Raw genomic sequence first — 23,627 nt, 5'->3', positions numbered from 1 at the left:
CTGACTCTGCGTTGAGATTTTGCAGTTCTGTGTTTTCCTTTTTTCTTTCTTCTTTTCTTTGCTCTTTTTTATAATTTTAATTTTTTAAAACTATTATATTTTTTTCTACGTTTCTTTTTTTGCCTTTCCTACTGTTCTTTCCCCCTTGCAGTTAATCTTTAATGTATATAAATCTTCATCTACCTGTATTTAACTTTGCATATCCATTCTTTCTTTCTTTTCTTTCTTTCCTTTCCTATATGAGAAGGCAATGGCACCCTACTCCAGTACTCTTGCCTGGAAAATCCCATGGACAGAGGAGCCTGGTAGGCTGTAGTCCATGGGGTCGCTAAGAGTCGGACACGACTGAGCGACTTCACTTTCATCTTTCACTTTCATGCATTGAAGAAGGAAATGGCAACCCACTCCAGTGTTCTTGCCTGGAGAATCCCAGGGACGGCGGAGCCTGGTGGGCTGCCATCTGTGGGGTCGCACAGAGTCGGACACGACTGAGGTGACTTAGCAGTAGCAATATATGTGTTAGTTTTCTTTTCATTGCTTTATTGCATAATTGACACCTTGCTTTAGTTTTGTTTTCCAGTTTATGCTTTAGTTAGTTTTGTCCTTAACAGGTAAATATAATTTTTGATTTCCTTTGTTCGCCAGGTCAATCACTATACTTTATTTTTGTTGGACTGTTTTGACTTTGCTTATGGGTGTATATGTATATTGCATCATTTTAATTATTATTTGCCTGATTTTATAACCACCATTTGTCTGGGGTTCATCTTTGGTTTCTCGTTTTTGGATATTTGTTTTAATCTCACTTAATGCCATAACAAACCACTTGTGGAATCTTCCTTCCTGACCAGGGATCAAGCCCTGAGCCTTTGGAGTGGGAAGACCGACTCCAAGACCCTAGACTACCAGAGAACTAACCCTAGGGAGTATCAAATAGTGAGAACTCACACAAACGAAACCACTTGAGTACAAGACCCAGAATCACCCAACCACCAGTAGTAGCACCCTGTGCAGGATGCCTCATCTAAACAACAAACAAAAAAATACAAACCCAATCACCAGCAGACAGGATTACCAACTCACTCATCCTTTCCCATCAGAGTAAAAAGAAATAAACAAACAAAACTCATCACAAATCTCAGCCTATAGGAAGCTTACACAAACCACTGCACCAAACATAGGAGGCCAGAAACCAAAAGGAAGAAAGAATTCAACCTTGTACCCTGGGAAAAGACCACAAACACAGTAAGTTTAAAAAAAAAATAATGAAGACTGGCTGAATGGATACAAAAACAAGATCCATATATTTGCTGTCTATAAGAAACCCACTTCAGACCTAAAGACACATATAGACTGAAAGTGAGAATATGGAAAAATATATTCCATGCAAATTGAAAGCAGAAGAAAGCTGGAGTAGCAATCCTATCAGACAAAATAGATCTTAAAATAAAGAAGATTACAAGAAGCAAGGAAGGATACTACACTGATTGATCAAGGGATCAATCCAAGAGGAAGACGTAACAATTGTAAATATCTATGTACCCAACATAGGAGCACCTCAATACATAAGACAAACACTAACAGACATAAAAGGAGAAATTGACAGTAACACGGTAATAATAGGAGACTTTAACATCCCACTCACATCAATGGACAGATCATCAAAATAGAAAATTAATAAGGAAACACAAGTCTTAAATGATACATTAGATGAGATGGATCTCATTGGTATCTTCAGGACATTCCATCCAAATGCAGAAGAATAACCTTCTTCTCAAGGGCACATGGAACATTCTCCAGGATAGACCACATCTTGGGTCACAAATCAAACCTCAGTAAATTTTAAGAAAACTGAAACCATATCAAGCATCTTATCTGACCACAACACTATGAGACTAGATATCAATTACAAGAAAAAAAACCGTGAGAAAAACAAACACATGGAGATTAAACAACACGTTTCTAAATAACCAATAGGTTACTGAAGAAATCAAAAAGGAAATCAAAAAATTTCTAGAAACAAATGACAATGTAAACATGACAACTCTAAAACCTAGTGGGATGCAACAAAAGCAGTCCTAAAAGGGAAGTTTATAGCAATACAATCCTACCTCAAGAAACAAGAAAAATATCAAATAGACAATCTAACTTAACACCTAAAACAACTGGATAAAGAAAAACAAAATACTCCCAAAATTAGTAGAAGGAAAGAAATAATAAAGGTCCAAGCAGAAATAAATGAAAAAGAAGTGAAAGAAATAACAGTAAAGATTAATAAAATTAAAAGCTGGTTCTTTGAGAAGATAAACAAAATTCACAAACCTTTAGCCAGACTCAATAAGAAAAAGAGAGAAGAATCAAATGAACAAAACTAGGGAAAATAAAGGAGAGGTTACAACAGACAATGCAAAAATACTAAGGATTATAAGAGACTATTATGAACAACGATATGTAAACAAAAAAGTTCACAATTCATACGGAAACACAAAAGACCCTGAATAGGCAAAGCAGTCTTGAGAAAGAAGAATGGAGCTGGAGGAATCAAGCTTTCTGATTTCAGATTAAACTACAAAGCCACAGTCATCAGGACAGTATGGTACTGGCACAAAAACAGAAAAGAAGACCAATGGAACAAGATAAAAAGCCTAAAAATAAACCCATGCACCTATGGGTACCTTATTTTTGACAAAAGAGGCAAGAATATACAGTGGGGCAAAGACAGACTCTTCAATAAATGGTGCTGGGAAAACTGGACAGCGACACGTAAAAAAATGAAATTAGAACACTTCCTAACACCATACACAAAGATAAACTCAAAATGGATTAAAGACCTAAATGTAAGACCAGAAGCTATAAAACTCAGAGCAAAACACAGGCAGAACACTCAATGACATAAATCAAAGCAAGATATCTCCTCTATGACCCATCTCCTAGAGTAGTGGAAATAAAAGCAAAAGTAAACAAGTGGAACCTGATTAAACTTAAAAGCTTTTGCACAGCAAAGGAAACTATGAGGAAGGTGAAAGGATAACCCCCAGAATGGGAGAAAATAAAAGCAAATCAAACAACTGACAAAGGATTAACTTCCAAAATGTACAAGGAGCTCATACAGCTCAATACCAGAAAAACAAACAACCCAATCAAAAGTGGGAAAAAGACCTAAACAGACATTTCTCCAAAGATATACAGATGGCTAACAAACACATGAAAAGATGCTCAACATCACTCATTATTAGAGAAATGAAAATCAAAACTACAATGAGGTATCACCTCACATGGGTCAGAATGGCCATCCCGAAGAAGTCTACAAACAATAAATGTTGGAGAGGGTGTGGAGAAAACGGAATGCTCTTGCACTGTTGGTGGGAATGTAAATGGATACAGCCACTATGGAAGACGGTATGGAGATTCCTTAAAACACTAGGAATAAAATCACCATATAATCCAGCAATCCCACTCCTAGGCACATACCCTGAGGAAACCAAAACTGAAAAAGACACATGTATCCCACTGTTCATTGCAGCACTATCTACAAAAGCTAGAACATGGAAGCAACCTAGATGTCCATCAACAGATGAACGGATAAAGAAATTGTGGTACATTTTCATAAGTGTTTTAAAAGAGTACTAGGAGTTAGATAGTTAACTTGAAAAGATGTCTTTGAAGAAGCAAATTTTAATCAGTTATGAAGAGGAGGAAGGCCAAGAGGATACTAGAAAATAAAATAAAACGTGAAGTATGTCAAAGCATATGACTGATGGTTCAAATAAGCCATATGGAGAAAAGCAAATAACATATCTGAGAAAAAATAGGTCTAGATGGGAGAAAAAAATTAAAAATAATAAAACTGAAACAACACAACAAACAATTGCTAGAAAGTCTTAACCACCTAAAAGCAGTGTGGAAGTGACATGGAGAGAAAATCAGAGTAAAGCCTTCACTGAGAAGTATTTAGATAAAACCAACTTCTTAGTGTGACTATTCCCATAAATATACAAAACAATGAGGAATAAATGGAAAAAATGAAAAGAGAGTTTAAAAGCTGGTGCAATAATAATCTAAATTAGGCTCTCCAAGACAAAAGAAAAGTATTTTATAGAATAAGGTTGGAGAGTATGTAGCCAGTTTCCTAAAGTGATAAACGCTAAATCTAAAATAGTTTACAATTAAGCTGACAAGTAAATAGAAAACTCACAGTAGTGATTTTTCCTTTTCTCTTGACTGGAAGAAATGGGCATGCTCTCACTTGGAGATCTTTAATGGCAGCAGTCATTGTGTCATTTTCAAAGTCACCTAGCCAATATATTTCACATTGTGTTGTAATGACCAAGGCAGGAGCATCATTTCTTGTCATATCAGCCACAAACACAATTTCAGGATTTTTAATAGTGATATTCATTTCCCACTTTCCTGATTGCTGTATAGGTACTAAAATAAAAACACAGATAATGTCTTAAAATAGCTATAAATCTTTCTTATATGTATTATAAAAAATTATTTATAGGAAAATGATATCTTCATTTGAAGTAAAAAGCAAAATAAAAACACTTAGATACCAAAAGAATTTACTGAAACTCTATTAGTGTAAGATTTAAAGAACTCATAGCCATAAGAATATTTTAAAGTGTGAGGGGAAATCTCTACTATTTAATGGCAGAGCTGAAAATAAACCTAGTTTCTAACACTTAGCTTGACACTCTTTCTACCACACTACAGGGAATGAAATATACAAAAGATAACAGAAAATTATAAATGTAACAAGAACAAAAGAACTTTAGGGACTTCTCTGCGGGGTCCAGTAGGTAAGACTCCGCATTTTCACTGCAGGGGACACGCGTTCAATCCCTGATTGAGTGGCCTAGCCAGAAAGCAAAAATAAACATGTAAATATAAGACAAGCTTAAGTTAAAATACTATCTTTAATTATGAAAAGGAGTCATTGTTTCATTATTGTTTCCTTCCAAGAAAATCTTTCAAATTATTGTCTTCAAAGAGGTACAATTACTTATTTTAACATGGGTCTCATAATTTTTGAACCCAGTATCTACTTATGCCTTGAAAAATACACAAACTGTCTATCTTATCAGAAAACACATTTAAATTTTCCTCTTACCTCTGAAAAATAAAGATTTTTAACTTATTGATCTACTTAACCTCACCATCTAGAAGGATAATCAAGGTAAGTGTTATTATAGCACTTCAGTAACAGATATGAAATATTTTAGTCAATAACCAACCTTCTTCTTTAGCAGACCATGTTTGAACACTGGTATCTACAGCAGTGCCTGTAGTGTAGGCCTCAAGAAAGACATTTGCAACTGTCAGCAGAAATTCCACACTTGCACAAATATACATTTCTTGAAGGACTATATCAGCCACCCAACCATCTCGGACTCTCCTATACCTTACATCCATCATGTCCTTTTTGTCAAACCCAACTGTCAGTCCTATCATTCTGAAAAACACAATCACAATTCCTATGAGTATCATGTACATAATCAAACATACCAATAAAACTCAAAGGTCTCTCATTGCTTTCACTGACAGCAAGCCAATGTTCTGAAGTCATTTCTCTTAGTAAGATAAGAGAAATAATAAATTTACAGACTTCAAGAGCACAACTGTTCTATAATATAGGAAGTATATCCTTAAGAAATTATCAGAATTTTGAATCTCAGCATATTTTTTCCACAAATTTTCATATATTACCATTACAATTGTATGGATTCATAATTCAGATAATAGAGATTAATTTAAAACCAATTTAATTACACTGATTATTTCTATTTAACCATTTTTTTCTATTTAACCATTCAGCAAGAACAGCAATGTTGACTGAGAACTATGTAATCAACTGCATTGAAGATTTGAAGATTTCAGGATATACTCAGAAAATGCACATGCAACTTTGAGAGTAAGTTCTGTAAAAATATACCAACCACTGCTCAATAATAATTTAAAACACTATTACCTAGGAGTTGCCTTCTTGATATGGGGCCTTTTGTCATCTAAAATACAGTTTTTTAATGAGAAGGAAGAAAATGTTGAGTCATCTGTATACATTTTTAAAGTACTTATAATATTCTCCAACTTAAATTCAGCAAGTTTCAGAGAAGGATCACGAATATCTGTAAAGGAAGTCTGAGGAAAAAGAAATCAATACAAATTTTACACAAAAATACAAATTTAAAACATATTTTAAGATATGAAATACCACATTCTCTATCTCCAAGAGTTCATAATGAAAGGCATATATTAACTTTAAAATATTATTTTTCATATCAAAGGCTATACGTAAGAAAACTCATTTTAAAAAGCAACTAGTTAAATATTAACGTGAAAAGAGCAACAATTTTTCTCAAAGGAACAGATACAACAAAACACAGGAAACAGCAAAAATATAGTTTCTCTTCTTTAACTTACCTGTTTAGGACCTGGACTATACAGTACCATGGTCAGATCATCAGTTCTGAAACTCATATTTAGTGTTGTCTTAACTTGAGAAGCATGTGAATGTACTTCTACCACAGCAGCTGTCACTACAGTTGTTCCTTGGAAAAATTAGTTAGTGGATAAAAGAAAAAGGTCAGGAATGGTAGAACTCATTAAGATAGAACTGAAGTAGATTCAACATAATTATTAAATAAATGGGTATGGTATAATTTTTTTAAAAAATTCAAAAAGATTTAAAAATTCAGACGTGGAACTCACTTAACTCCAGGGTTAGCATTCTTTACATAATAATCTGGGAGTATAAATTAAACTCCTGGTTTACTTTTAATAAACTCTTGGTTTAATTTTTGTAAAATGAGAATAAAAGAACCAACCCCTGGGTCTGTTTTGGCAATTCAGCAAAACAGCATGTGTAAAATGCCTACCAAAGTAGCTGGCATATGTGTTTTGTATTTAAATTTTACTTCAAAAAAAACTAAAACCAAACAAGATGCTTTAGATGGCATTTTAAAAATGTTCCACTAACCAAAAGGATGCAAAATTCAATCTTTTCTACATTTTATATCTTGGGGCAAGGTATTACATACATATGGTAGATATTAAATGGATTCTGTAGATCTATTAATCCTTTTCTTTGCTGTATTGCTCTGTCAATGATTACTAGTTGAATAGGAATGTGACTGTGGACATTCTTGCTTTGTTCCTATTTTAGGTGGAAAACTTTCCACTTCACCATTAAGTATATCTTTGAGATATTTCTAGTTTTTATCACAAATAGGTGACTTTTAGCAAATGCTTTTTCTGCATCTATTCAGGTGATATAATTTTTTCTCCTTTTTCTATTAATTTGGTGTTACTTTAATTGATTTTTGAGGGTTAAACAAACTCTGCATTTTAGGATAAGTCTAAGTCAAGATGACACATCCCATATGCTTATTGCTGGATTTAGTACGCTATGCTCTTAAGAATTTTTATTCCTGTGTTCATTAGGGATATTAGGGTGCAATATTCTTTCCTCAAAGTTGTTTTTTATTTGGGTTTTTGATATCAGGGTAATGCTTGCTTTATAAAATGACTAAGGAAGTGTTCCCTCCTCCTCTATTTTCCAAAAGGTTTGTTTAACACTGGTATCTTATTTAAATGTTTAACAGAATTCACCACTGAAATTCAGTTGTTTTAGTAGATGCAGAACTACTCATCTTATTTCCATTTCATCTTATGTCAGTTTTGATTACTTTTTTCAAAAAATTTGTACATTTCATTTAAGTTGTAGAGTTTATTATCACAAAATTATTTATACATAATAATCTCTACACAGTAGAAAGTAAAAATGCCTTTCTCAGCATGATCGACTACATAGAAAACCCTAATTCATCTCCAACAAATTACTAGAATTAAGAAATCAATTTAGCATTTTTAACAAGATATAGGGTTAATATGCAAATATCAGTTGTATCAATAACAACTGAGAAATGTACTTTTTAAAATATTTGCAGTAGCATCAAAAAACATACTTAGGAAGAAGTTCAACAAAATTATGCAAGACTGCAACACTGAAAAATCTCAGTATTGAGACTGAAAAATCTATTTTAAATGAAGAGACTAATGTGTGCTCAATCACTCAGTAACGTCTGACTCTTTTTGACTCTCTGGATTGTAGCCTGCCAGGCTTTTCTCTGTCCATGGAATTCCCAGGCAAGAATAACTGGAATGGGTTGCCATTTCCTTCTCTAGGGGATCGTCCAGACACAGGGATCAAATCCACATCTCCTGCATTGCAGATGGATTCTTTACCTGCTAGGCATCAGGGAAGCCCCAATAGCTTATTAATGAAAACCAAGTACTTTCTAGCCCAGTAAGAGATAATTCGGGGATTCCTTTTTCATGCTCTCTGTATTTGAATCCCATGTTTTCCCCTTTCCTGGATTCCTTATTTGCTTTGCTAGAATATATTTTCAAACTACCAGTATACCTCAGAGACTGCAAGTTTGGTTCCAGACTACTGCAATAAAATGAATACCACAACAAAGCAAGTCACACAAACTGGTTTTCCAGTACATATAAAATGTTATGCTTATACTATATTATAGTCTACAATAACACAACAGCATTATGTTTTTAAAATATATATATCTTAATTAAAAACTAATTTTGTTAGGGAAAAAATGGCACCCAGATAGACTTTCTTGACTCAGGGTTGCCATAAACTTTAAATCTGTAAAAAATGCAATGTCTGAGAAATACAATAAAAATGAAGTGCAATAAAATGAGCTGTACCTGAATGGGTATAAAGAAAGTAAACTTTGAGTCTCTGGAAATCTAAAAATTGTTTTCACATTTGGATGATGGTGTGACCATATATGGAATCCTAACTTCAAAATTATTTTCCTTAGAAATATATTTTCCAATATTACCCCCACTGTCTTTTATCCTCCATTGATCCCATCCCATCCAGTTTCATTCATGATGAATCTGATTCCAGTCACTTTTTTTCTAAGTCCTAACAGGCAGCCTGATTTTTCTTCAATATTACTTCTGTTGTTCTGACATTTCATGAAAATCTGTTTGCATGGAGAGTATTCAATCAGCTTGAAACTTGGTAATTCTTTATATCCAAGAATTTGTTTCAATATTTACTTAGTTCTCTAGAGTTCTCTTCTAAGAACTCTTTCTTATCTTAGAAAGACAGAAGGTAGTGATGGTAGGATTCAGTTCTTATACTCCTAGAATTCTGTTATTATGAATTAGAGTTAGTTTTCTGTTCACATTCTCTTTTGTTTCTTCAATTATTTTTGTCTCATTCAAGAAACACTATTTTGTTTATCTTGCCTGCTTTTATGCTTGGGTTCTTATGATTTTCTTTATATCTGATCATTAATATTTAACTATAAAGTACTGGGTTGCTTATTCTAGATAGTAAGAATGATGATTCCTATAATGTTATAAATAAATGTAAGGTTGTTTCTTTTCTGGGATTCTGACTGGAAAAGCTGTGCAACATGTCAGGCCTTGGCAAGTGGGGATCTTGTAAACTAGCAGATTTCAGTTTGAGGTAGGGAGACTTGGGGTTCCCCCAAAATGCCAGAATGAGGAGAATTTATTCTAGTGAAACAAAATCATCTAGTAGTTCTAATTATTACCCAGTCTCCTTATGTGCTGGTATTGAACTTAGACCCTAGTTAGGTTTCTACATAACAAATTAAATCCAACATTGGATGCAGCCTTCTACTGAGTTACAATTCCTTCTGCTCTATTTTATCCATGTATCTTCTAAATATTTGCTGGAGTCCATCACTAATGATCATCCTCTTTTGAGACTGCTAATATTCTGATACTTCTAATATTAATATGAAATATTCCATCGGAACATATGCTTCATTAGGAACAAGGGAGAAGACAAAGGATGAGGAGAAAAATTGAAAACTGAAAAATAGGAACTTACAGGGGAGTTACGATAACAAGAAAAAACACACACTAAGGAATTTTATCACAAAAATTAGAATTTTGATTCAAAGGAAAAAAATCAACAGAATGACTAATAACATATAAATGAGAACTACCTGAATAAGATTACCTAAATAGAAAAGGCTTATAAATCTTATTTTATCCAAACCTACAATTAGGGAGAATGAAAGGAAGGACAGACAGAAAGAAGGAGGAGGGGGACTAATTTAAGGTTAAGAACATACCTGATGAATGGTGTGAAGCATTAGTAGCACCACTAGTAACACTGGACTGATCTTTTGTTACTTCATGTGAAGCACGATCACCTTCATACCATATGTTGCCATATAATGTTTTAAAAATGGTGGTTATATCTTCTTGACTAAGAATGAACTGTTAAAAAAATAAGATTTGACCATTTCAACATTACTACTTCATGTAGTGAAAAATTTTTATACAAGAAAAACTGTTTCATTTCAAACCCATGCAAAACCAACTTTCAACACATTAGATAATTCCTTTAACTGAATGTTTCATTTTCTAAATGACCATGTATTCTTTAGTACCCTGTGAAATACAGAACTAAATTAAATGCCAGTATCAATACCAGAAGCTATGAATGATAAACTTTGTTATGAATGCAGCAATTAGCCTACTAGTTTTAAGCCTTTAAAATGAACTTTCATCTTTAAGTATTCATGTAGCTACTATTTTTTTTTTTGGTTAGTAAGCCCCTCAATTGACAAATATGGAATAATCAAAAATAATAAATTCAGAACACTTCCTAACACCATACACAAAAATAAATTCAAAATGGATTAAAGACTTAAATATAAGGCCAGAAACTATAAAGCTCTTAGAGGAAAACACAGGCAGTACACACTTCAGCATATATAACAGCAAGATTCTCTTTGTCCCACCTCCTACAGTAATGGAAATAAAACAAAAATAAACAAATGGGACTTAAAAAAGCTTAAAGGCTTTTGCACAGCAAAGGAAACAATAATCAATATTAAAAGATCACCCTCAAAATGGGAGAAAATAATTGCAAATAAAATTGACAAAGGATTAATCTCCAGAATATACAAGTAGCTCACACAGGTCAACATCAGGAAAGCAAACAATCCAATCAAAAAATGGGTAGAAGACCTAAACAGTCATTTCTCCAAAGAAGACATTCAAATGGCTAATAATCACATGGAAAGATGCTCAACATCACTCATTATTAGAGATATGCAAGTCAAAACTACAATGAGGTATCACCTCACACCAGTCAGAATGGCCATCATCAAAAAAATCTACAAACAATAAATGTTTGACAGGGAGTGGAGAAAAGGAAACCCTCTTGCACTGCTGGTGGGAATGCAAATTGATAGAGCCACTATGGAGAACAGTATGGAGATTCCTTAAAAAACTAGGAATATAACTATCTTATAACCCAACAATCCCATTACTGGGCATACACCCTGAGAAAATCATAACTGAAAAAGACACACATAATCCAATGTTTGCTGCACACTATTTACCATAGCTAGGACATGGAAGCAACCTAGGTGTCCATCAACAGATAAATGGATAAAGAAGTTGTGGTATATATACACAAAGGAATTGACTCAGCCATAAAAAAAAACACATTTGAGTTAGTCCTAATTAGGTGGATGAACCTAGGGCTTGTTATTCAGTCAGTCAGAAAGAGAAAAACAAGTATCACATATTAACACATATATATGGAATCTACAAAGATGGTGCTGATGATCCTATGTGCAGGGCAGCAATGGAGATGCAGAGATAGAGAACAGACTTTGTAGACACAGAAGGGGAAGAAGAGGGAGTGATGAACTGAGAGAGTAGCAGGGAAACATATAAATTACCATATGTAAAACAGATAGCCAGTGGAAATTTGCTGCATGATACAGGGAGCTCAAATAAGATGCTCTGTAACAACTGGAGGGGTGAGATGGGGTGAGAAGGAAGTCCACGAGGAGGGGACATATGTATACCTATGGCTGATTCATGTTGATGTATGGCAGAGACTAATACAATACTGTAAAGCAATTATCCTGCAATTAAAATTTTTAAAAATAATAAATTTATAAAATTGAAAATATTTTACAATATGTTTTACATGAATTACTTCACCTGAACCTCACAAAAGTCCTAGGTACAAAGAGTATAATCTTGATATTATAAGAAGCTGAGATTTAAATGATTAAGTATCAAGCTTAAGTACACTTAAAGCAACACACTAACTCAAAACTCATGCTTTGTGAATTCAACGTTAAACCACTAGCATAAGACCTATCTTGAAAGCTGTGGCAGTTAATTTTATGTCAACTTGACTGGGGCACAGTACATAGAGATTGAGTCAAATATTATTCTAGATGTTATATATACATATGGTGGTATAGACCATCTACAAATGCTCAGCTCCCTTCTGGGGAAGATCCACTAGAACGAAATTGAGTCATCCTCTATCAAGACACCCCAGGTAGCAGCTGTTGGCAGTTCACTGTAGGGGATATCACATATTTAACTTCTCCTGGATCTCAACTTCAGAGTCAGGGACAGATTAAAATTGAGTCTTCAGGAAATCAGTCTAATGTATCCAGATCAAGAGTATACAGACAGACACACACACACACCCCATGCCACACACACATCCTATTGGTTCTATTTTTCTGGAGAACTCTAACACAATCAGGCTTTTAAAGAAAGACCTGTGAGTTTTAAATCAATACATTTAATGACCTCAAAGGGATAACTTTAATTCCACAAAATTTAACAGTTTTATTTGCATCAGACTTCTTTTGACTGCATTTGAAAGGTGGTAAACTAGTGTTTTAAGATAAACTCTATGTGTACCTTATTCTTGCTACTTGTTTGTTAAATTTTCATTTATTCATGACTGCTATTTTGTGATTAAAATGTTTATGTTTGGTTGCTAAGTCATGTCTGACTCTTTGCCACCCCATGGACTTTAGCCTGCCAGGCTCCTCTGTTCATGGGATTTCCCAGGCAAGAATACTGGAGTAGGTTGCCATTTCCTTCTCCAAAGGATCTTCCCAACCCAGGGAAAGAACCCGTGTCTCCTGCTTGGCAGACAGATTCTTTTACCACTGAGCCACCTGGGAAGCCCTATTATGTAATAGGCGTTGAGAAAATAGTATATTGATATAAATTAGTAAAATGAAATAACAACTTCTAAACAATGTCTTTCAATTAGTGCATGTATATTGTATGCACCCCAACCCCCAATACTGACATTAATCATCACTCTTCACTCTTGCCAACAGCCCAGTGCAGAAAGCAGAAGAACTGTAAGGATCCAAGGAAGGCTGGTCTGTGGCTCCTACCTGTCAGAACTGGCTGTGTGCTATCCCTGAACAGCTGACAAGTCAGAAATCACAAACTGCAGCTCTTAGTCTAGACGCATTCTAGCCTCTCTGTGATACAGAAAATGATGTCTAAGAGTTCAAATGTGTGATCCTGGGGGTGGGCCACAATAGATGCTAACTATTCAGACAGAGCAGTACAGGGGAAGACCCAATTTGAGCTGTCCGGGAAGGCAACCGGACATTTTCAGAAGGTCTGTAACATCATCTGAACATTCTGCATGGATTCTCCCTGGAGAAGAGTGGAGAAAACTGGTGTCCCAGCTGTCCCACAGAAGTCTGCCTAACGACTGGGCCCAGGGAAGAGAGAACTTGCCCAGTATACTAGGTGGAACATGTTACTTATGTTTTTATAAGTTTCTAACTGGTTTCTTAGCAATATAAAGAGATTTCAATTGTTTAAGAAGATATTGCCCATCTATACGTTAGGGAGTCCATATGACCTTATACACTGAGAGTTTAAAGATTTTCACTTGAGATCATTATGTTTTAAGGTCTAAATACATTTCAAGTTAAAAATTCAAAATTTTTGGTAAAGTGATGATTTTCTTTTTGAATATAATTTTTACAGAGAGAAATAGAAAGGAAAACTGGGAGGTGGGGGGAGAGAAGAGAATCTGTTATGTAGGTTTCTTAAAGAAATCTTCCAAAAAGAGTATATGCTGCTATCGCTTAAGCAAAAAATGTGATCCAGTTAGGACTTCTATCCAGTCAAAAGGCAGACAAGTGAACTTGTGGATAGTTACACTAGAGATTTGTGAAGTAATATCAACTGATTTATGTCTAAGTTACTGACCCATTTGCCACTTCATCTTCAACATCTCCATTCTTCTAGGACCTCTGCGAGGTTACCTCATATATTCCCACGGCTTCAAATACCATCTATAATTTGATGATTTCCAAATCATTTCTAGCCTTAGACTGCTTCATTAAGATCTTTATTAAAGTATCTAACTGATTACTTACAATACCACGTCTAACATTGTTTCCTTCATGACATTTACGATAATTTTTAACTATTTTAACTATGTGCCTGTCTATCTCACCTCTGGATCACCACCAGCCCCTGCATTATACTGGTAAGTTCCATGGAGACATCAACAATGTCACAATTTCTTTGCAATCAGATTTCCAATATCCAGCACAGGGTCTAACACATAGCAGGCACTCAAATATTTGTTGAATAAGTGATCAACATTCAGAGAGAACAAGACGGCAGAGGAGTAGGTGAACATGGAGTACATCTCTCTCCACAGATACGTCAGGAATACACTTACAGACACAGAAGTGCATGCAGAACACCAGCTGAGAGAGGACAGGAGTACCTGACCAATGTAAAAGAATACACAGAACCATGCAAAATTCAGTAGGACAAAAGAACTAGGGGGAAATACAGGAGTGTTACTAGGACTGGACCTGCCCTCGGCAGGTGGGGAAATTGAAGCAGGGGACCAATCCCCACATCAGGGTAACTGTCTGAGTCAGAACAGAAACATTTAAGGCTGAGAGTGAAACAGCTGATCTGTGGCAGCCTAAACAGAATGAGAAAAAGACAGTCCTTGCTGCAGCTTTATGTACCCCAGACAGGGACTCAGGTCCCCTAGAAGGCACAGTGGCTGGGAGCTGGAGTTTAGGGATTATGGAGCAATACCAGGGCAGGGCAGCTGTTGACTGTGGAGAGACCCCACCCCCCCGCCACAAGGGAACGTGATGGAGAAGACTGTGGTGGGAAATGCCTGTGGAAGAAAACCAGGCAACCATGGAAGGAAGGCAATACTGCTCAGTCATACGTAGGGGGTGGTGCCATCACCATAGCCTCTTTCTCCTTAAAGGTCAGCATCAGCAACTGACCAATATTGAGGCTGGCCCATCAAGTGCCTGACCCACAGAACTGTAGAGTAGGACCCCTCTCAGGGTATCCTTTAAGTGACTGATGCCACAAACTAAAGAGTAGGACCTCAGCCAGTGTGCCCCTTTAAATGCCTGAGTGCCAATTTACAGAATAGGACCCCATCCAGGGGGGCCCCCCTCTACGTGCCTGATGCCCCAAACAACAGAGGACTGCAAGCAAGGGAGTCCTCTAAGTGCCTGAATGGAGAAAGACTGGCCAAAGACACCTTCTGATCGCCAGCTACCAGAGGCTGGAAAAAAGACTCTGATAGGGCCACAACCCCAACTGCTGAAGCAGTCTGTGTCCCTGCACACCTGATGCCACCAGGGTTCCCGCGACCAGAGCAGCTGCGCCACCTAAACGCTCAACTCTCATTGGCTTGGAGCTGCCACAGGCAAAAAAAAAAAAATCTTGCGCCTATGTACACAGGGTCACTTCGTGTATTGGTCGCGTCCAATATGGGTTGGCCAATACTGGTTGCCATACCCTTCTAGAACACTGTATTTCCTGCTGCGCTTGCCATCAATCCCAAGTACCTGGTGCTGCCAGAACCCCTGCAAACTAAGCAGCTGCACCACCTCTGCACCTGGCCCTTATAGGGACAGATCCAAGTCCTTCAGGGCAGCCTCAGGAGCAAACCCCAGTGGATGACCCACAGGCAGAGGTGGAAATAAAACCACATTGAAACCCATGGGTAGTATAGATAAAGAAGAACACCCAAAACTTTCCCATCAGCTATACAAGCTGCAGATTAAATCCACATGATCAACTAGGCAGACTCTGTATATATGGAATATATAAAAGGACATTGAGAGCTCCCCCCCACACACAAAATGCAATAGTTCCGATAGCCGTGGACACTGGAGGCAAGAACACACAGGAGTAGAACCAGATTAGAATCTGAGCAGCCCCCACAGCAGGTCCAGAGACCAGCACAGTGGTGGAGGGTATCTTAGGGAGGTGGGGTACACTGTGACTCCCAGTGAAGGAAAGGATCCTGACAGCAGGAACTCAAGAAAAACATTTATTATTCTTATGTTTTGACTTGTTCTGTAGTTTCCTTTGGATTTTTTTTTCTTTTTTCCTTCCACCCCTCTGTTGTAGTTGTCAATCTTACTGGCACTATGAAATCTAATTAAGCTTTTGAGACTTCTCTTATCCAATCACACTTTTATTGTTGTTATAAACCTCTGCCTCTACCTTGGGCTTTTGCAGTCCCATGGAGTTTTGTTTGTTTTTTTTTTTTCTTTTGCTTTCCTCTTTTTTTGTTCTTCTTTTCTCTTTTACTCAACTTTTAATTTTTTAAACCTATAATTGTTTTTTCTACATTTATTCCATTGCTTTTCCTACTGTTCTTTTCCCCTTGCAGTTAATCTTGAATGTATATAAATCTTCATTATCTACTTCTATTTAGCTTTACGTATCTATTCTTTCTTTCCATTCCTCTCAATACATTCGTTAGTTTTGTTTTTATTGCTTTATTCCCCAACTTGCGCCTTGCTTTAGTTTTGTTTTCAGTTTGTGTTTTAGTTAGTTTTGTTCTTAACCGGTAGATATAATTTTTGGTTTCCTTTGTTGAGCGGGTCAATCTATTGTACATTATTTTTGTTGGACTGTTTTGATTTTGCTTATGGGTGTATATGTATATGTCTATATTCCATTATTTAATTATTATTTGCCAGATTTTGTAACTGCAATTTGTCTGGGGTTCATCTTTGGTTTCTTGTTTTGGGGTATCTGGTTTAATCTTGGTTAAGCCATAATAAACCACTTGTGGATTCTTCGTTCCTGACCAGAGATCAAGCCCTGAACCTTTGCAGTGGGAGCACTGACTTGAACCCTAGACTACCAGAGAACTAACCTTAAGGAATATCAAATATTGAGAACTCCCACAAAGGAAACCAATTAAATACAAGACCTGACATTACCCAACCACCAGTAGCATCCTGTGCAGAATGCCTCATTTAAACAATGAACATCACAAAAATACAAACCCAATCGTCGACAGGATTACCACCTCACTCACTTTGCCCATCAGAGGAAAAACAAAAAACAACTTAGCATAAATTTCACCCTATACAAAGCTTATACAAACCACTGCACCAACCCTAGGGGGCAGAAACCAAAAGATAGAAAGAATTCAACCTTGAAGCCTGAGAAAAGGAGACCTCAAACACAAGAAGTTTCAAAAAAATAATGAAAAGGCAGAGAAATACTACAAAAACGAAGGAACAAACTAGAAACATGGAAGTCCAAAAAAATGAAGAGGAAAGAGGCAAACTACCTGAAAAAGAATTCAGAATAATGACAGTAAACATGATCAAAATGTTGAAAACAGAATGGAGAAAATGCAAGAACCAATTAACAAAGATCTAGAAAAATTAAAGAATGAACAGAGAGAGACAAACAACACAATTACTGAAACTAAAAATACTCTACAAGGAATCACTAGCAGAATATCTGAAGGAGAAGAACGAATCAGTGAATTGGAAGATAAAATGGTGGCAATAACTTCTGAAGAGAAGAATAAAAGAAAAAGAATGAAAAGAACTGAGGATAGCCTCAGAGACCTCTGGGACCCTATCAAACATACCAACATTCAAATCATAGGGGTCCCAGAAGAAGAACAGAAAAAGAAAGGGTGTGAGAAAATTTTTGAAGAGATTATAGCTGAAAATTTCCCCAACATGGAAAAGGAAATAGTCAATCAAGTCCAAGAGACACAAAGAGTCCCATACAGGATAAACTCAAGGGAAAACACACCAAGACACATACTAACCAAACTAACAAAGACTAAACACAAAGAAAGAATATTAAAAGCAGCAAGTGAAAAGCAGCAGGTAACATACAAGGGAAACCCCATACATTTAACAGCTGATTTTTCAGCAGAAACTCTGCAGGCCAGAAGGGGATGGCAGGATATATTTAAAGTAATAGAAGGGGAAAATTCTAAAACCAAGATTACTCAATCCAGCAAGGATCTCATTCAAAATTCATGAAGAAATAAAAAGCTTTTAAGACTAGCAAAAGTTAAGAGAATTCAGTACCACCAAACCAGTTTTACAATAAATGTTAAAGGGATTTATATAGTCAAGAAATACAAGAAAAGAAAAAAGATCTACAAAATAAAACTCCAAACAATTAAGAAAATGGCAATAGGAACATATATATATTGATACTTACTTTAAATGTAAATTGATTAAAGCCTCCAACCAAAATATACAGATTGACTGAATGGATACAAAAACAAGACCCATATAAGACACATATAGACTGAAAGTGAGAGGATGGAAAAATATATTCCATGCAAATGGAAAGCAGAAGAAAGCTGGAGTAGCAACCCTCATATCAGATAAAACAGACCTTAAAATAAAGAAGATTACAAAAGATAAGGAAGGACACTACATAATTATCAAGGGATCAATCCAAGAAGACATAACAACTGTAAATATCTATGAACCCAACATAGGAGCACCTCAATACATAAGACAAACACTAACAGACATAAAAGGAGAAACTGACTGTAACACAATAATAGTAGGAGACTTGAAAACCCCATTCACACCAATGGACAGATCATTAAAACAGAAAATTAATAAGGAAACACAAGTCTTAAATGATACATTAGATGAGATGGATCTCATTGATATCTTCAGTACATTCCATCCAAATGCAGAAGAATACACCTTCTTCTCAAGTGCACATGGAACATTCTCCAGGATAGATCACATCTTGGGTCACAAATCAAACCTCAGTTATTTTAAGAAAACTGAAATCGTATCAAGCATCTTTTCCGACCACAACGCTTTGAGACTGGATATCAATTACAAGAAAAGAACTGTAAGAAAAACAAACACATGGAGATTAAACAACAAGTTTCTAAATAACCAACAGGTTACTGAAGAAATCAAAAGGGAAATCAAAAAATTTCTAGAAACAAATGACAATGAAAACACGACAACTCAACACTTATGGGATGCAGCAAAAGCAGTTCTAAGAGGGAAGTTTATAGCAATACAATCCTACCTCAAGAAACAAGAAAAACATCGAATAGACAACCTAACTTTACACCTAAAATAACTGGAAAAAGAAGAACAAAAAAATCCAAAAATTAGTAGAAGGAAAGAAATTATAAAAATCCAAGCAGAAATAAATCAAAAAGAAGGGAAAGAAACAATGGTAAAGATTCATAAAACTAAAAGCTGGTTCTTTGAGAAGATAAACAAAATTCACAAACCTTTAGCCAGACTCAATAAGAAAAAAAAGAAGAAGAAAATCAACAAAATTAGAAATGAAAAAGGAGAGATGACAACAGACAATGCAGAAATACAAAGAACTATAACAGACTATTACAAACAACTATATGACAATAAAATGGATAACAAGAAGAAATGGACAGATTCTAAGAAAAGTTCAATCTTCCAAAACTGAACCAGGAAGAAACAGAAATTATGAACAACCCAATTATAAGCACTGAAAGTGAAACTGTGATCAAAAATCTCCCAAAAAACAAAAGTCCAGGACCAGATGGCTTCACGGGAGAATTCTATCAAACATTTAGAGAAGAGCTATTGCCTATCCTTCTAAAACTCCTTCAAAAAATTGCAGAGGAAGGAACATTTCCAAACGATTCTACGAGTCACCTTGATACCAAAACCAGACAAAGACAACACAAAAACAGAACTACAGGCTAATATCACTGATGAACATAGATGGAAAAAATCCTCAACAAACTTTTAGCAAACAAAATTCAACAACTCATATAAAAAGCTCATACAACACAATCAAGTTGGGTTTATTCCAGGGATGCAAGGATTTTTCAATATATGCAAATCAATCAATGTGATACACCATATTAACAAACTGAAAGATAAAAATCATATGATCATCTCAACAGATGCAGAAAAAGCCTTTGACAAATTCAGCACATATTTATGATTAAAACTCTTCAAAAAATGGGCACAGAAGGAACCTACTTCAACACAGTAAGAGCCATATATGATAAGGCTTCACCAAACATTCTCAAGGGTGAGAAAATGAAAGCATTCTGCCTAAGATCAGAAAAAGGACAAGGGTGTCCACTTTTGCCACTATTATTCAACACAGTTCTGGAAGTCATAGCTATAGTGATTAGAGAAGAAAAAGAAATAAAAGGAATCCAAATCAGAAAGGAAGAAATAAAGCTCTCACTGTTTTGAGATGACATGATACTATACATAGAAAACCCAAAAGATAGTATCAGAAAATTACTAGAGCTAATCAGTGAATTTATCAAAGTCACAGGCTACAAAATCAATACATAGAAATCACTTGCATTTGAAATGAAAAATGAAAAATCAGAAAGAGAAATTAAGGAATCAATCCCATTCACTACTGCAACAAAAAGAATTAAATATCTAGAAATAAACTTACCTAAGGAGACAACAGAACTTACACAGAAAATTATAAGACACTAATGAAACAAACCAAAAATGACATAAACAGATGGAAAGATATTCGATGTTCCTGGGTAGGAAGAATCAATATTGTGAAAGTGACCATACTATGAAATGCAATCTACAGATTCAATGTGATCCCTATCAAATTACCAATGACATTTTTTACAGAACTAGAACAAAAAATTTCACAGTTCATATGGAAACACAAAAGACCCTGAATAGCCAAAGCACTCTTGAGAAAGAAGAATGGAGCTGGAGGAATCAACCATTCTGACTTCAGATTAAACTACAAAGCCACAGTCATCAAGACAGTATGGTACTGGCACAAGGACAGAAACGTAGACCAATGGAACAAGATAGAAAGCCCAGATATACACCCATGCACCTATGGGTACCTTATTTTTGACAAAGGAGGCAAGAATATACAATGGGGCAAAGACAGCCTCTTCAATAAATGATGCTGGGAAAACTGGACAGCGACATGTATAAAAATGAAATTAGAACACTTCCTAACACCATACACAAAGATAAACTCAAAATCGACTAAAGACCAGAAACTAAATGTAAGACCAGAAACTAAAAAAGTCTTAGAGCAAAACACAGGCAAAACACTCAGTGACACAAATCAAAGCAAGACTCTATGACCCATCCCCTAGAGTAATGGAAATGAAAACAAAAGAAAACAAGTGGGGCCTGATTAAACTTAAACGCTTTTGCACAGCAAAGGAAACTATAAGCAAGGTGAAAAGACAACCCTCAGAATGGGAGGAAATAAAAACAAATCAAACAACTGACAAAGGATTAACTTTCAAAATATAAAAGCAGCTCATAAAACTCAATGCCAGAAAAACAAACAACCCAATCAAAAAGTGGCAGAAAGACCTAAACAGACTTTTCTCCACAGAAGACGTACAGATGGCTGACAAACACACAAAAAGATGCTGAACATCGCTCATTATTGGAGAAATGCAAATCAAAACCACTGTGAGATATCACCTCAAACCGGTCAGAATGGCCACCATCAAAAATCTACAAATGATAAATCCTGGAGAGGGTTTGGAGAAAAGGGAACACTCGTGCACTGTTGGTGGGAATGTAAATGCATACAGCCACTATAGAAGACAGTATACTGCTGCTAAGTCACTTCAGTCGTGTCCAACTCTGTGCGACCCCATAGATGGCAGCCCACCAGGTTCCGCTGTCCCTGGGATTCTCCAGGCAAGAACACTGGAGTGGGTTGCCATTTCCTTCTCCAGAGATTCCTTAAAAAAAACTAGGAATAAAATCACCATATGATCCAGCAATCCCACTCCTAGGCACATACCTTGAGGAAACCAAAATTGAAAAAGTCAAATGTATCCCACTGCTCACAGCAGCACTATTTACAATAGCTAGAACATGGAAGCAACCTAGATATCCATCAAAAGATGAATGGATAAAGAAGTTGTGGTACATATGCACAATGGAATATTACTCAGCCATAAAAAAGAACATATTTGATTCAGTTCTAATGAGGTGGATGAACCTAGAACCTATTATACAGAGTGAAGTAAGTCAGAAAGAGAAAGATAAATATCATATTCTAACACACACATATGGAATGTAGAAAAATGGTACTGAAGAATTTATTTTCCAAGGAAAACCATTCAATATCATGGGAATCCAAGTCTATGCCGTGACCAGTAACGCTGAAGAAGCTGAACAGTTCTGTGAAGACCTACAAGACCTTCTAGAACGAACACCCAAAAAAGATGTTCTTTTCATTATAGGGGACTGGAATGCAAAAGTAGGAAGTCAGGAAACACCTGGCATAACAGGCAAATTTGGCCTTGGAGTACAGATTGAAGCAGGGCAAAGGCTAATAGAGTTTTGCCAAGAGAACACACATGGTCATAGCAAACACCCTCTTCCAACGACACAAGAGAAGACTCTACACGTGGACATCACCAGATGGTCAACACTGCAATCAGATTGATTATATTCTTTGCAGCCAAAGATGGAGAAGCTCTATAAAGTCAGCAAAAACAAGACAGGGAGTGAATTGTGGCTCAGATCACGAACTCCTTATTGCCAAAATCAGACTCAAATTGAAGAAAGTAGGGAAAACCACTAGACCATTCAGGTATGACCTAAATCAAATCCCTTATGATTATACAGTGGAAGTGAGAAATAGATTTAAGGGACTAGATCTGATAGACAGAGTGCCTGATGAACTACGGACGGAGGTTCATGACACTGTAAAGGAGAGAGGGATCAAGACAATCCCCATGGAAAGAAATGCAAAAAGCAAAATGGCTGTCTGAACAGGCCTTACAAACAGCTGTGAAAAGAAGAGAAGCATCACTACGAACAAAGCTAGTGGAGGTGATGGAATTCCAGTTGAGCTATTTCAAATTCTGAAAGATGATGCTGTGAAAGGGCTGCACTCGATATGCCAGCAAATTTGGAAAACTCAGCAGTGGCCACAGGACTGCAAAAGGTCAGTTTTCATTCCAATCCCAAAGAAAGGAAATGCCAAAGAATGCTCAAACTACTGCACAATTGCACTCATCTCACATGCTAGCAAAGTAATGCTCAAAATTCTACAAGCCAGGCTTCAGCAATACGTGAACCATGAACTTCCAGATGTTCAAGTTGGTTTTAGAAAAGCCAGAGGAACCAGAAATCAAATTGCCAACATCTGCTGGATCATCGAAAAAGCAAGAGAGTTCCAGAAAAACATCTATTTCTGCTTTATTGACTATGCCAAAGCCTTTGACTGTGTGGATCACAATAAGCTGTGGAAAATTCTGAAAGAGATGGGAATACCAGACCATCGGACCTGTCTCTTGAGAAACCTGTATGCAGGTCAGGAAGCAACAGTTGGAACTGGACATGGAACAACAGACTGGTTCCAAATAGGAAAAGGAGTCCATCAAGGCTGTATATTGTCACCCTGCTGATTTAACTTATATGCAGAGTACATCATTAGAAACGCTGGGCTGGAAGAAACACAAGCTGGAATCAAGA

At 36.1% G+C, this 23,627-nt stretch overlaps 1 protein-coding gene and 2 long non-coding RNA genes across 6 annotated transcripts in view; 1 reads left to right on the top strand and 2 right to left on the bottom strand.

The window, feature by feature from the left end:
• The window catches only part of VPS13A (vacuolar protein sorting 13 homolog A), a 271,242-nt gene that overhangs the window by 108,334 nt on the left and 139,281 nt on the right, over window positions 1-23,627 (bottom strand). For all 4 annotated transcript variants that reach the window (XM_081505891.1, XM_081505901.1, XM_081505918.1 and 1 more), the window contains 5 exons: window positions 10,143-10,290; window positions 6,424-6,551; window positions 5,972-6,141; window positions 5,238-5,455; window positions 4,196-4,428 (listed from right to left, as the gene is read on the bottom strand). In XM_081505891.1, coding sequence (XP_081362017.1) covers window positions 4,196-4,428; window positions 5,238-5,455; window positions 5,972-6,141; window positions 6,424-6,551; window positions 10,143-10,290 — 897 coding nt within the window. The remainder of the gene's footprint in view (window positions 1-4,195; window positions 4,429-5,237; window positions 5,456-5,971; window positions 6,142-6,423; window positions 6,552-10,142; window positions 10,291-23,627) is intronic.
• On the top strand, window positions 240-13,815 carry LOC145512307 (uncharacterized). Its single transcript, XR_014058462.1, has 3 exons — window positions 240-3,399; window positions 5,818-5,914; window positions 13,191-13,815. It is a non-coding gene; the product is annotated as an uncharacterized LOC145512307 (long non-coding RNA).
• On the bottom strand, window positions 13,834-19,018 carry LOC145512311 (uncharacterized). The gene is made up of 2 exons (XR_014058466.1): window positions 18,804-19,018; window positions 13,834-16,917 (listed from the first exon to the last, which is right to left on the bottom strand). It is a non-coding gene; the product is annotated as an uncharacterized LOC145512311 (long non-coding RNA).

The sequence above is a fragment of the Giraffa tippelskirchi genome, chromosome 1 (assembly GCF_054371585.1).
Source record: "Giraffa tippelskirchi isolate mGirTip1 chromosome 1, T2T-mGirTip1v1.2.pri, whole genome shotgun sequence".
NCBI classification, from domain to species: domain Eukaryota; kingdom Metazoa; phylum Chordata; class Mammalia; order Artiodactyla; family Giraffidae; genus Giraffa; species Giraffa tippelskirchi.
The sequence above is the reverse complement of the archived record's forward strand: the minus strand, read 5'-3'. Positions and strand labels throughout refer to the sequence as shown.